Here is an 11622-nt window from a genome sequence, read left to right as displayed (position 1 = left end):
GAAAAGGGTTAGAATGAAAACCGGCAGCCACTGCAGCCCACCAGGACCAGAGTTGCACACCCCTGATCTAAGAGGTCTGAGTCACATCAATTAGAACTAAAGGAAAACGACGTAATCATCAGCAAAAACGACTCACTGATTAAGATGATGGCTAGAATGAAAACCTGAAGCCTTTGCGCCCTCCAAGACCGGAGTTGGACACCGCTGTTTTAAAGTAACAGACATAAATATGACAAAATATCATATAGTATATAAGTCTGGAGACAACCGTGAGTGAATTTTACTTAAAAGCAGGAGGAACAATCACCCAACTTGCCGAGTGTCACCTTTTTAAACCAATCCGACGCCTCGTGGAGGTGGAGCTAAGAGTAGGGGGCGGGGATCAGAGGTGCTCTCATTAACCTGAGCTGACAGGCATAAAGTCTTCTACAATAACCCTGTCAGGCATATAAATGTGTGTCACGCGTGGAACGTTTTAAAAATAAACACAACCCATTGGAAGTGAAAAGTCTTCGCCAACCTACATTGGCATCCGCTGGCATCAATGGATGAGTGGTAAGCATGAATGATATGTCACCACAGACGCTGCGTGTGCTCCCTCCCTCCCTGTTGTTCAGAGTTACAACGATGACGTATTAGTCATTGCGAGTTTGAAAGAATTGGCAGTCATGCCTGTGAAAATATGAACTGCAAAATATGCTTTTGAAATAAATGGTGCCTCACACTCCGTTAAAAGGACTGCCGTTAAAAGAGCGGATAGATGACAAAGAGCTGCAGGAGACGCAGATTTCAGTGCTCAAAACACCAGAATCAGCAAACCTGCCTAACAGCACCGGTTGATGGGGCTGCGCATCGTCCACCTTCTGACTGCACATCTAAACGAATAAACAGAGAAATTTAACATGGCTGTCTAGTTGGAAATGCAAACATGCCGTGACAAAATGGCCGCCGCGTTTTACCACGTCGTGCATCCATAGAGCATGATGATTATCTAAACTTGTAATGCCGTATACTGATGCAACAGTCAAAATGGCAGAAAGACTTTATAGCAGACAGAGGCACTTCTGAAACGTGTGGAACGGCGGTGGTCAGCATACAGTATGTGTGTGCGTGTGTCGGTCTGTCATTATAATGCACAAATTAAACATTATGCTTCGGTTACCTAAATGGATGACAGCAGTTTTAACTTTTGATTTCCTTTCAGCGTCACGTCTTTTATTGAGTTTCTTTTGCTCTCGCTCTGAACCCCGATGTGTGAGTTTAGTGCATGGACTGAAGGAATCAGGGAGGTGGGTGTTTTTGGGGAAAAAGCCTAATGGGTGGAGCCTCTGCATTTCGCCTATATTCACTTACAGATTTTTTTAACGGGTTGTCCCCGCACGGGTATTTTCATTTGAGAATCATGTCTGCCCCCGACATTATCATAATTCAAAACACAATAAATAATGCAGGCAGGATCGCCACAAACATTGAATTTTGTTGTTCCGTTTGTATCGGGTTGCATTGTGGTCCTAGAGGCACGCCATTTTGGCTCTGTGCATATTCTTTATATGGTGGGATGACAAATAAGGCTGACTTGATTTGATACAAAATGAACAAATAAAGCAACTTTGCTCTCATCAGCAAGTTCAAGTTCCACTTCTGAACCTTTTACATATGGCGCCCTAATGTCCTGTGAGGACGCGTAATATATTGAGAGGAGATAGCAGACCCATGTCTAACTTTTCTCATATTCCATGTCTCCTTTGTCAACAGGGTACACCGATACAAGGAAGCAAACTACGTCTTCCCGGTTATTTGTCTGGAAAAGGGTTCCATTCTTTCGAGGAGAGCAGCCTAATATCAGCTGCAGCAACCAAAGCCAGGACGCCACTCTCAGGTACGTACAGGAATGGACTAAGGCTGTCAGGCAGGGATTGAATATCCATCCATTCATTATCCAACCTGCTATATCCTAACTACAGGGTCACGGGGGTCTGCTGGTGCCAATCCCAGCCAACAGAGGGTGCAAGGCAGGAAACAAACCCCGGGCAGGGTCCCAGCCCACCACAGGGCACACAGACACACACACACACTAGGGACAATATAAGATCGCCAATGCACCTAACCTGCATGTCTTTGGACTGTGGGAGGAAACCCACGCAGACACGGGGAGAACATGCAAACTCCATGCAGGGAGGTCTCCTTACTGCAAGGCAGCAGCGCTACCCACTGTGCCACCATGCCGCCGGGATTGAGTATTTGATTTGAATTTATTAATTTAAAACTTATTGTCAAAAGGCGTTGCTTTTTAAGTTGCTTCCAAAAATTTCAAAAATTAGCCACGCCCTCCATGCCTGCAACTAATGCCCGTTCATCAGCATCTGCCACTACTGTAGTTTTAGAGGATCACACATTCTACAACATTCCAAGGGCAAGAATGCATTTTGTTGCTTTTGTACACTCCAACACGTGGCAAGAGATAGGGCGATTCAAACGGGGGCTGGCATTTGAGTGAGGAGGGCCCCTCCACGCGGCCCACCGCCTCTGTCTCAGATTAGTATGAATAAATCTGTACCACAAGCGAACTCTGATACTTAGTGTGATGAGAGAAGTTGCAAAATCAACCAGAATATTCAAGCAAATTATAGAAAACAACCAGATCTAAATCCGTTAAGCAGTTCTCTCGTGAAAAGCGGACAGACAGACAGACGTTGGATTTTATATATATGTTACCAGCAATGTATGAAATGCAGGCATTGTATGGAATGCCTAGGCAGTACATAGAATTCCGAAAATTAGATGTAAGAGTATTTAACGATTAATATTTCACACATTTCCTAGGCATTCTATGCAATGCCAAAAGACAAACATAGTAATAACAAAGTATAAAATACTCCCGCTGATGACGGGAGAATTCCCCATTTGCATTTTAGTGCAATTTAAAATAATTTTTTTTCCTCCCTTGTTACAAGTAGGTTCATATTTTATGTTTTCTTGTTCTCCTCAATAAGAAAGTCCTATACTTTATTTTGTATTTCGTTCTTTTTCATATACGTCTTTTCAATAAAAGCCTTTTCATGACTCTCCTTTAATACTTTGCCTAAATAGCATTTGTCATTCTATACAATGCCTAGGGAAAGTATATATAATATTAAAATAATTCCTATATTTCATACTTTGCCCAAAACACCAGACATTCTATACAATGCCTGCCTTTCATACATTGCCGGTAACAGATATACTATATATCTTGTGGCAGATGGCTGGGGGTCCTGCCCTGCCAGGACGCCTGGAGGGTCTGGGAGAGGAGCAATACCTTCCCCAGGCCGCCCTGGTCTGCGCGGGTATAACGAGAGCAGAGCTTGGAAGCTCAACTCGGTTGGGGCCCATGGTCCGCGCCCTTGTGGAGCCCTGGAAGGCAGCGTTTCCGCCGGACCAGGGATGGTGTATGCCCGGAGTGCTTCCGGGTGCAAGGGCAGCACTTCTGCCACACTGGGGAGTGCTGCCAGACGTTCGTCACTGAGCACCTGGAGCACGTCCGGGGAAGATATAAAAGAGGCTGCCTCACTCCAATCGGGGAGCCGGAGTCGGGTGGAAGTGGACAGAGCTTGGCTGGGAGGAGTTGGAGGCGATAGGATAAGAAGAAGAAGGGAGGTGAAAGGACTGTGTGTTTGGGTGATTACTGCACTGGGGGTTGGACTTGTAAATAGAGGTCACAAATAAAACGTGCGTGTTTAAGACGTTCTGTGTCTGCCTGTGTGTGTCGGGTCCGAGCTTTCCACAATCTATATATATATATATATATATATATATATAAAAGCCAAATGCCACTGACTCACTCATCATGAAATCTCCCGAACCATAAGGACTTGGAACTTGAAATTTGGAATGTAGCTTACCCTTGGCCCATAGGTGCTTGCTGTGAAACGGTTTTAAAAATTTCGTGGTCCAAGTGCGTTCTGTTTGTATGTCTGTCTGCTTTTCACGAGAGAGTTACTTAACGGATTTAGATCTAGTCGTTTTCTATAATTTGCTTGAACTTTCCGGTTGATTTTGCGACTTCTATCATCGTGCTTAGTACCAGAGTTCTCTTGCGGTACCGATGTATTTATGCAAATCCAGGAGAGTGGCTGTGGGCGAGAGCGGCGGGACTTCCTCAGTCACTCGCCAGATTCTGTTCGAGTCGCTCTACCTCTCGCCATGTGTTGCCTCTGCTTAGCTAGCGACACCTGTTTGTTCAGCAGACGTTATCATCTACAGACTGTTAAGGAGTAACATTTGATGTTTTTGAGAGTAGCTGCTGATTGGCAGACATATTACTGCCATGTGCTTTTCTCCCCACACAGGGAACGCTCTCCTGTCAGACCTGAACACGATCAGATACAGTGCCAACGTCTATTGATTTTTAAAGTTTGTCCCGTTTCATTACTATGTGGGCGTAGCCACGGGGTGCAGCTAGTATATATACAGATGTTTGATCCTTTACCGGTGGTCCGAGCCCTCTAACAGCTACTCCTAGAAGGTTAAAAATGACACATTTCAAACATAAGCATGTGGGGTATCGTTTTAGAGGAGTTTAAGGTCAGTGATGAGGACTTTTGATCCTTTACTAGGGATGTTGCCCTCTTTGGACCTCAATCAGCAGGTGACAAAGGACACAATTCTGTTACAATCTTTGTACACTGAAATTCAAGCAGACATTTTAATACTTGAAACATCTGCCCTGACTATCCTCGTTTCTTATGTTCTTCTACCTCATGAAGTCAATCATTCCATTTTTTTTTTTTAGGAAGACCCCCGACTTATGCTAATTCCGACTTTTTTCTCTCTCCTTTCAGACATCAAGAAAACCCCAAGCCGACCTGGAAGTCGCCCCGGAAGCAAAGCAGGCAGTCGGGCGAGCAGCCGGCGAGGCAGCGACGCCTCGGACTACGACATCTCGGAAATCCAGTCTGTGTGCTCAGACACGTCCGAGACGGCGCCCGAAAGTAGCAAAGCGTTGTCGCGTGCTGGATCCCGGCCCTCGTCCTCGAAGCCTTCAAAGATCCCCACTCCCAAGAGGAGGTCTCCTGCTGCTAGCAAGTTGGCCGCCAAGCCTTCAAAGAGATAGTTACGAGTTCCTGGGGCCTGGCAGAGTTGCTCTAACGTGCATTACGTCAGATATTTAAAGGCTGTGAGATGTAAAATATTCTGTAGAAAATGACTGTTTTAATATTGCGCCAGGAGGACCTGAATGCGGTTGGCCTTATGTGTTATTTGTCCTGTTATTTTATTTCATGTGAATAACGTTCTGTCAGATGATCACTGCGGATTTAGACTGTTTTTGTCAGTTATCCCTAACGGGGTAAGCGAGAGACTTTATTATAAAAGCTAAGCTGACATTTGTACACACTAACGTGTAAACGCGACACTAAGTAACATGTGAGGAGAACGTTGCTGAATGAATGTACTGTAATTTTGCTGGACTTTCACCTATTTAAGTTAGGCGGTGGCTTCTGCCTGACCTTAACACGTAATTTATTTATACTGACTGTGCAATGAAGTTCGACCAGAATCCATACGGAAGAGACACTAAGTAGGGAATCCGTGAAACACAAACGCCGGTGTGAATTGAACGGCTCACGCTCCAGAATCACAATCGGACTTCACGTTACGCACCTGCAGATGTTACACTTAACTTTCATGATCTCCGAGCGATTTTGTGCCATTTATTTTAACCGTGTCCAGGGCCGTATACGGACTCCGAGAGGCTTCGCTAACATCACTAGGAAGGGCGTCCATGTCACTGTACGGGTTTCATTTCGCTTGAGTGGACAGGACTGCTGTATCAGTTCATTTTGTTTTTTTTAAATAAATTTGCTTGCACAAAGCTAAAGATGAATCTCTCTCTTCCGTCTTTTACCGTAGGGGTGGCGCGGCGCCGATGATGTGTACGGTGTCTGTTCGTTTGTCTGTTTGTTCAATCTTGTTGTCAGATTAGATGAGAAGCGTCTGGCTGCAGACCTCCAGTGGTGGGCCCCTCTTGTTCCATCGTGGTAAGGGTCCCAGACTCACCCCGTTATTCTCCAAATGGAATTCACACATAGCAGCGCTATGTTCATCCCAATCAGTGTTGGAGGTAACGTGCGTTACATAGTCTGATTACTTTGTAAAGTACCGAGTGACGTACGGCACTGGAAGTAAAATGACCTGAATTATTTAAAAAAATGAACAGACACACATGGGTTACGGTGTCACAATGGAAGATTATTCCTGCTGCCCCCAATACGGTGTTATTATGCAGATTTATTGACTTTTTTTCACATCCACTTATGCACGTGGTGTTTTCACTCCACATTAGGTACGTCATTTATACTGTGTCATTTACAAAGTATTGTTATGGTATTCTAATCGTCCAAAAACTCGATACTGAGATTTTGATAAATCTCGACATTTTAGACCTCCCTGACTTTCTCGTATACGAAGTATTGGGTAAGTATTGGAATCGTCCAAAAATTCAATTTTGAGATTTTGATGAATCTTGATGTTTTAGACCTCCCTGACTTTCTCTTATACGAAGTATTGGGTAAGTATTCTAATCGTCCAAAAACTCGATATTGAGATTTTGATAAATCTCGACGTTTTAGACCTCCCTAACTTTATCGTATACAAATTATAGGGAATGTATTGGAATCATCCAAAAATTCTGCTTTGAATCTCGATGTTTTAGACCTCCCTGACTCCAAAAATACCATTTTTGGAATTATGTATGTGTGTCTATCTGTATGTCTATGTGTGTGTGTGTGTGTGTATAAACACGATAACCAGTTCACGTAGGTCAACCAAATTTTTCATACAAGTGTTTGGTGCACAACGTAGATTTCTATTAACTTTTGGGCTATTTCTGTGAACCGGAAGTGGAACTTTACCTTTGATTCATGCAGTTACAGAGTCCGATTTATTCAATTTTACTTTTGTAATTGTTCAAGATATTATTAATTTGATTTGATTTGTTGTTGATGGTTCTCTAATGCACTTAATATAAAAATAGAATCCTTGTCTTGCGGTTTACTCCTCAAATATCCATCCCCATATCTGAGTATACGAGAAAGTCGAGGGGAGACCCCTCGTGATTTTTTTCTATGTGACGATGCAGACACGACACTGAGTATCCTAAATGATGAATGTCGAGGTGAGCTGCTCACTTGGGTGCCACAATAATGAATGAAGGGCTGAATAATAACACAGCTGGCCATCAGAGGACAAGGAAGACACACAAACATATAAAGGGCATCCCTTCATCAGGTAGAATATTATAGTCGCCTTCCCTTTCAGTGAGAGCACCTGGCACTCTGCCTCCTCGATTTTTGTCACCTTAAAGCCCCTAACAGCGGGCACAACTCTTCTTCCTTCACCTCTGCTGCTGTGAGATTGTTAAATAAGTGGCGCTGACCCAAACACAGTCACCTACTGACTACAAGAATGCCAGCGAGTAGAATTCCAAGTCAAGCAAGGGGTTAATGGCAAGTTTTGCCATTCCATAAGTACGTTGTATTTGGAAATAAGGAATCGAACTTCTGACCAGCAGTTGGAAGGAAGTAAAATCAGGGAGCTCCGAAAATGAAAGCGTTCATTATAATTACAGCCAACGGAATCCGACTCGGGCTTAACTGGAATTACGTAGAATTCTGGAGGTTAACACTAATGATAATGTGGCATGTTTAAGACTGGGTCTTCTGCCATTCCATAAAAATGTGCAAATACGGGATCTAACTTCAGAACAGTAGTTGGAAGGAGTAAAGGAAGTGGAATTGTGGGGCTCCTGAAATTAAAACAGGGTGCTACGCTCATTTTAATCACAGGCAGGCAAATTCAGCCAACTCTGACTCGGGCTTAACCGTAATTACAAAGAATTCTGAGCCCCAGTCACTCAACGGGTTAACAGCAAAGGAAGATCAGCCTACTTCAGCTTCACGTCACGTGTTTAGGATTGGGTCTTGTGGAATTACGGGGTTCAACTCCTGAGCAGCAGCTAGAAGGAGTAAAGGAAATGAAGACATGGAGTTCATAAAACTAAAGCGAGGTTGCATTCACTTTAATTACAGCCAGCCTAAAACATCCAACTCTGACTCGGGCTTAACCTTAATGACAGCTCAGGTCACACAAGGGGTTAAAGCCAGTCTTAATGTGGCAAGTTTAAGATTGGATCTTCTGCCATTCCATAAGAATTTGCAAATAAGAGACCTAACTTCCGAGGAGTAGTTGGGAAAGGAGTAAAGGAAGTGAAATTGGGGGGCTTGCAAAATGAAAGCGGGGTTGACTTACATTCATTATAATTACAGCCAATGGAACGCGACTCGGGCTTAACCGTAATGACGAAGAATTCTGAATGCATTAATGGGGTTAAAGGTTACTTAATATTTTCAAATTAAAACAAATATGATGGCTGTTTGACGATGAGTCCCCTGAATGACATCACAGGTTCAGGTGGCTTGAGCAGACACAGGGGGGTCTGCCACAGGAGGTCTGCTGCTGGGCTTTATTGGGTCAGATGGCATTTGCCAATTTGAATGAGTGAGTGAGACCCCTGTGCTATGGGGGTCTTCTGTAAGGGTTGATTCCTGGGATGTGCTCTACAAGCTAAATGGTTTAGAAGGTAAATCCATGCAGGTGTTAAATGACATAAAAGTGACAAACTGGCCTGAAAATGTAGTAACAGTACAGTAGGTGCCCTCCATTCGGCGTCTGACCATTCTCTGGATGATCTGTGCCCACCCTGCACCCTGATGGGATGGCGTTGCTCAATCGACTCACTGACTGCACTTTCATGCCGTACTTCAAGTTCGGTGCTGGGGGGCCGACTTCAACTTCAACCCACTGCCATAATCAAGCAAGATGATATGTTTTGGTGTCAAACAGATTTAGAAAAACTGGATTTGGTAAAAGTTCATTGGAATGTGACCACCACTTATGGAGATTGTTTTGTGTGACCAGATGTTTGTCCAGTTATTCCAGTATGCAGTGACTTCCATAATATTTCAGACAAAGACAAAGGATAAGATTGAGCAGCACATGGCAAGGGCAGGAGTTATTAGGAACAGTCAGCGTGGATTCAGACGAGGAGGTCGTGTTTTACTAACAGGCTGGAATTCTATGAGGAGGAAACAAAAGGATACGACCAGAGAGGAGCAGATGAGATTATTGATCTGGACTTTCAGAAAGCATTTGATGGGGTGCCACATGAGAGGTGGGCATCAGACTAAAAGAAGTGGCAGTTCAGGGTGAGGTGGGTGCAGAATTGGCTCAGACACAGGAAGCAGAGGGTGATGGGGGTGAGGAACCAAATCAGAACTGGCCGATGTTAAGAGTGGTGACCAGCAGGGGGCAGTGCTGGGGCTGCTGCTATTTTTAATAAATAGAAATGATTTAGATAGCAATATAAGGAACAAGCTGGTGAAGTCTGCAGATGATACCAAGATAGGTGGATTAGCAGATCATTTGGAATCCGTTATATCATCACAGAAGGACTTGGACAGCAGACAGGCTTGGGCAGATGAAATCTAATGTCAGTAAATGTAAAGAATTACACATAGGAAGTAAAAATGTGAGGTTTGAATACACAATGTGGAGGTCAGAAAATCGAGAGTCCGCCTCATGAGAAGGATTAGGGAGTCATAGTGAACTCTAAGCTATCAACTTCCAAACGGTGTTCAGAGGCCATTAAGAAGGCTAACAGAATGTCAGGGTATATAGCGCCTTGACGTGTGGAGTGTGGAGTATTACATGTAGGAAGTCAAAATGTGAGATCTGAAAATTGAAAGTCCATATAATGAGGAAAACCTAGGAGTCATAGTGGACTCAACATGATCAACTGCCAGTCAGTGTTCAAAAGCCATGAAGAAGGCTCACAGAATGTCAGGTTATATAGCGCCTTGATGTGTGGAGTACAAGTCACAGGAGGTTCTGCTCAGTCTTTATAACACACTGGTGAGGCCTCATCTTAAGTACTGTGTGCAGTTTGGGTCTCCAGGCTACAAAAAGGACATAACAGCACAAGAGAAGGTCCAGAGAAGAGCGACTAGACTGAGTCCAGGGCTACAGGGGATGAGTTATGAGTAAAGATTAAAAGAGCTGAGCTTTAAGGAGATGAAGAGGAGACCTGACTGAGGTGTGAAAAATGATGAAGGGACTTAATTCAGTGGACTTGACATTATCAACGGCCAGTCAGTGTTCAGAAGCCATTAAGAAGGCTAACAGAAGGTCAGGTTATATAGCGCCTTGACGTGTGGAGTACAAGTCACAGGAGGTTCTGCTCAGGCTTTATAACACACTGGTGAGGCCTCATCTGGAGTACTGGGTGCAGTTTGGGTCTCCATAAAGACACAGCAGCACAAGAGAAGGTCCAGAGAAGAACAACCAGGCTGATTAGAGGACTGCAGGGGAAGAGTGATGAGGAAAGATTACAAGAGCTGAGCCTTAAGGAGATGAAGAGGAGACCTGAGATGAAGTGTGCAAAATGATGAAGTTAATCAGTGCAGTGGCTCGAGACGGTGACTTTAAAATGAGTTCATCAAGAACACGGGGGCTCAGTTGGAAACTTGTGAAGGGAAATTTCACACAAACATTTTCTTTACACAAAGAACGATAGACAACTGGAATAAGAGACCAAGTAGTGTGGTGGACAGTAAGACTTTAGGGACCTTCAAAACTAAACTCGACGTGATGTTATTTTAGAAAAAATAAGTGAATAAGACTGGCGAGCTTTGTTGGACTGAATGGCCTGTTCTCGTCTAGAATGTTCTAAAGACAAACTCTCCCCCCATACCCCCAAACCCCCACCGGTTCCACAGTTTAAAATCACAAATGAAACAGTTCACACTTTGGGACTAAAGTGCACACCGCAGGCTTTACTTTCAGGGGATTTGCGGACTTTCCGATCTCACAGCACTTTCTGTTCCGATCAGACTGAAGCTGAAGCAGCGCTCGGATTGAGTGATGACGGCGATGACCACGTGAACTGCTCATCGGCCGTCGGCGTGGATCGTGAAACTGACGCGCATGGTGCGGTGTGACTGAAGCGCCCGCCGTACGCCCGGTGACCCCAGTCGTGTGAAGCTGCAGCGAGCAGCCGCGTGGCAATAAAAAGGCAAAATGTCTGCGAATGAGTAGAAGCTCAAGAAAGACGCAAAGTGTCTCACAAAGTGTCAACGTCAGCGTCACGGGACACGTGGGAAGTCACAGCAGCAAGTCGGTCCGAGCCTGAGCACGTGTGTCTGTGTCCGCATGTAACACCCGCAAGCCCCCCAACAAGTCTCGTTCATTTGACGAGTGTGATCCCCCCGTGCTGTGCGCTGGCCCGGGTTCAGCAGGATTCGCGAACAGAGCGATTGCTAAACAAGCCCAAGCACAGAAGATGACGCGACAAGGCAGACGGTGCAATTCTCGCGTCATTTGACACCGTTGAGGTTTTTATCCTCATCTTACAGGTGGACGTGAATTGTAGCTGGCAGGAAAGGCTGCAGATTCCTTCCTTAACACCGTTTGTCAACGTAAAAATCTTCTCGGACGTGCGGCACGGTTAGCAGCAAAACTCTCAACAAATCAGTAAGAGGGGAGATCGTCATCAGGACCACCCGAGTCCAAAATAAAAGGAAGACAAAA

At 44.6% G+C, this 11622-nt stretch overlaps 1 protein-coding gene across 1 annotated transcript; it reads left to right on the top strand.

Annotated features, from left to right (window-relative positions):
- The first annotated feature begins 1081 nt into the window (after positions 1 to 1081).
- Positions 1082 to 5824, top strand: LOC120517037 (dystonin-like). Its single transcript, XM_039739131.1, has 2 exons — positions 1082 to 1879; positions 4821 to 5824. Exons 1-2 carry the CDS (start codon positions 1714 to 1716, stop codon positions 5090 to 5092), a joined length of 438 nt encoding a protein of 145 aa, XP_039595065.1. The 5' UTR covers positions 1082 to 1713; the 3' UTR covers positions 5093 to 5824.
- Positions 5825 to 11622: the final 5798 nt, after the last annotated feature.

Source organism: Polypterus senegalus, chromosome 16, assembly GCF_016835505.1.
Source record: "Polypterus senegalus isolate Bchr_013 chromosome 16, ASM1683550v1, whole genome shotgun sequence".
Classification (NCBI taxonomy): domain Eukaryota; kingdom Metazoa; phylum Chordata; class Cladistia; order Polypteriformes; family Polypteridae; genus Polypterus; species Polypterus senegalus.
The sequence above is the reverse complement of the archived record's forward strand: the minus strand, read 5'-3'. Positions and strand labels throughout refer to the sequence as shown.

Excerpts from the sequence above, each read along its gene's own strand:
- LOC120517037 (XM_039739131.1), top strand. The coding sequence starts at position 1,714 with ATGTCTAACTTTTCTCATATTCCATGTCTCCTTTGTCAACAGGGTACA. Across the intron at positions 1,880-4,820 it reads AGCCAGGACGCCACTCTCAG|ACATCAAGAAAACCCCAAGC; the intron begins GTACGTACAGGA and ends CTCTCCTTTCAG.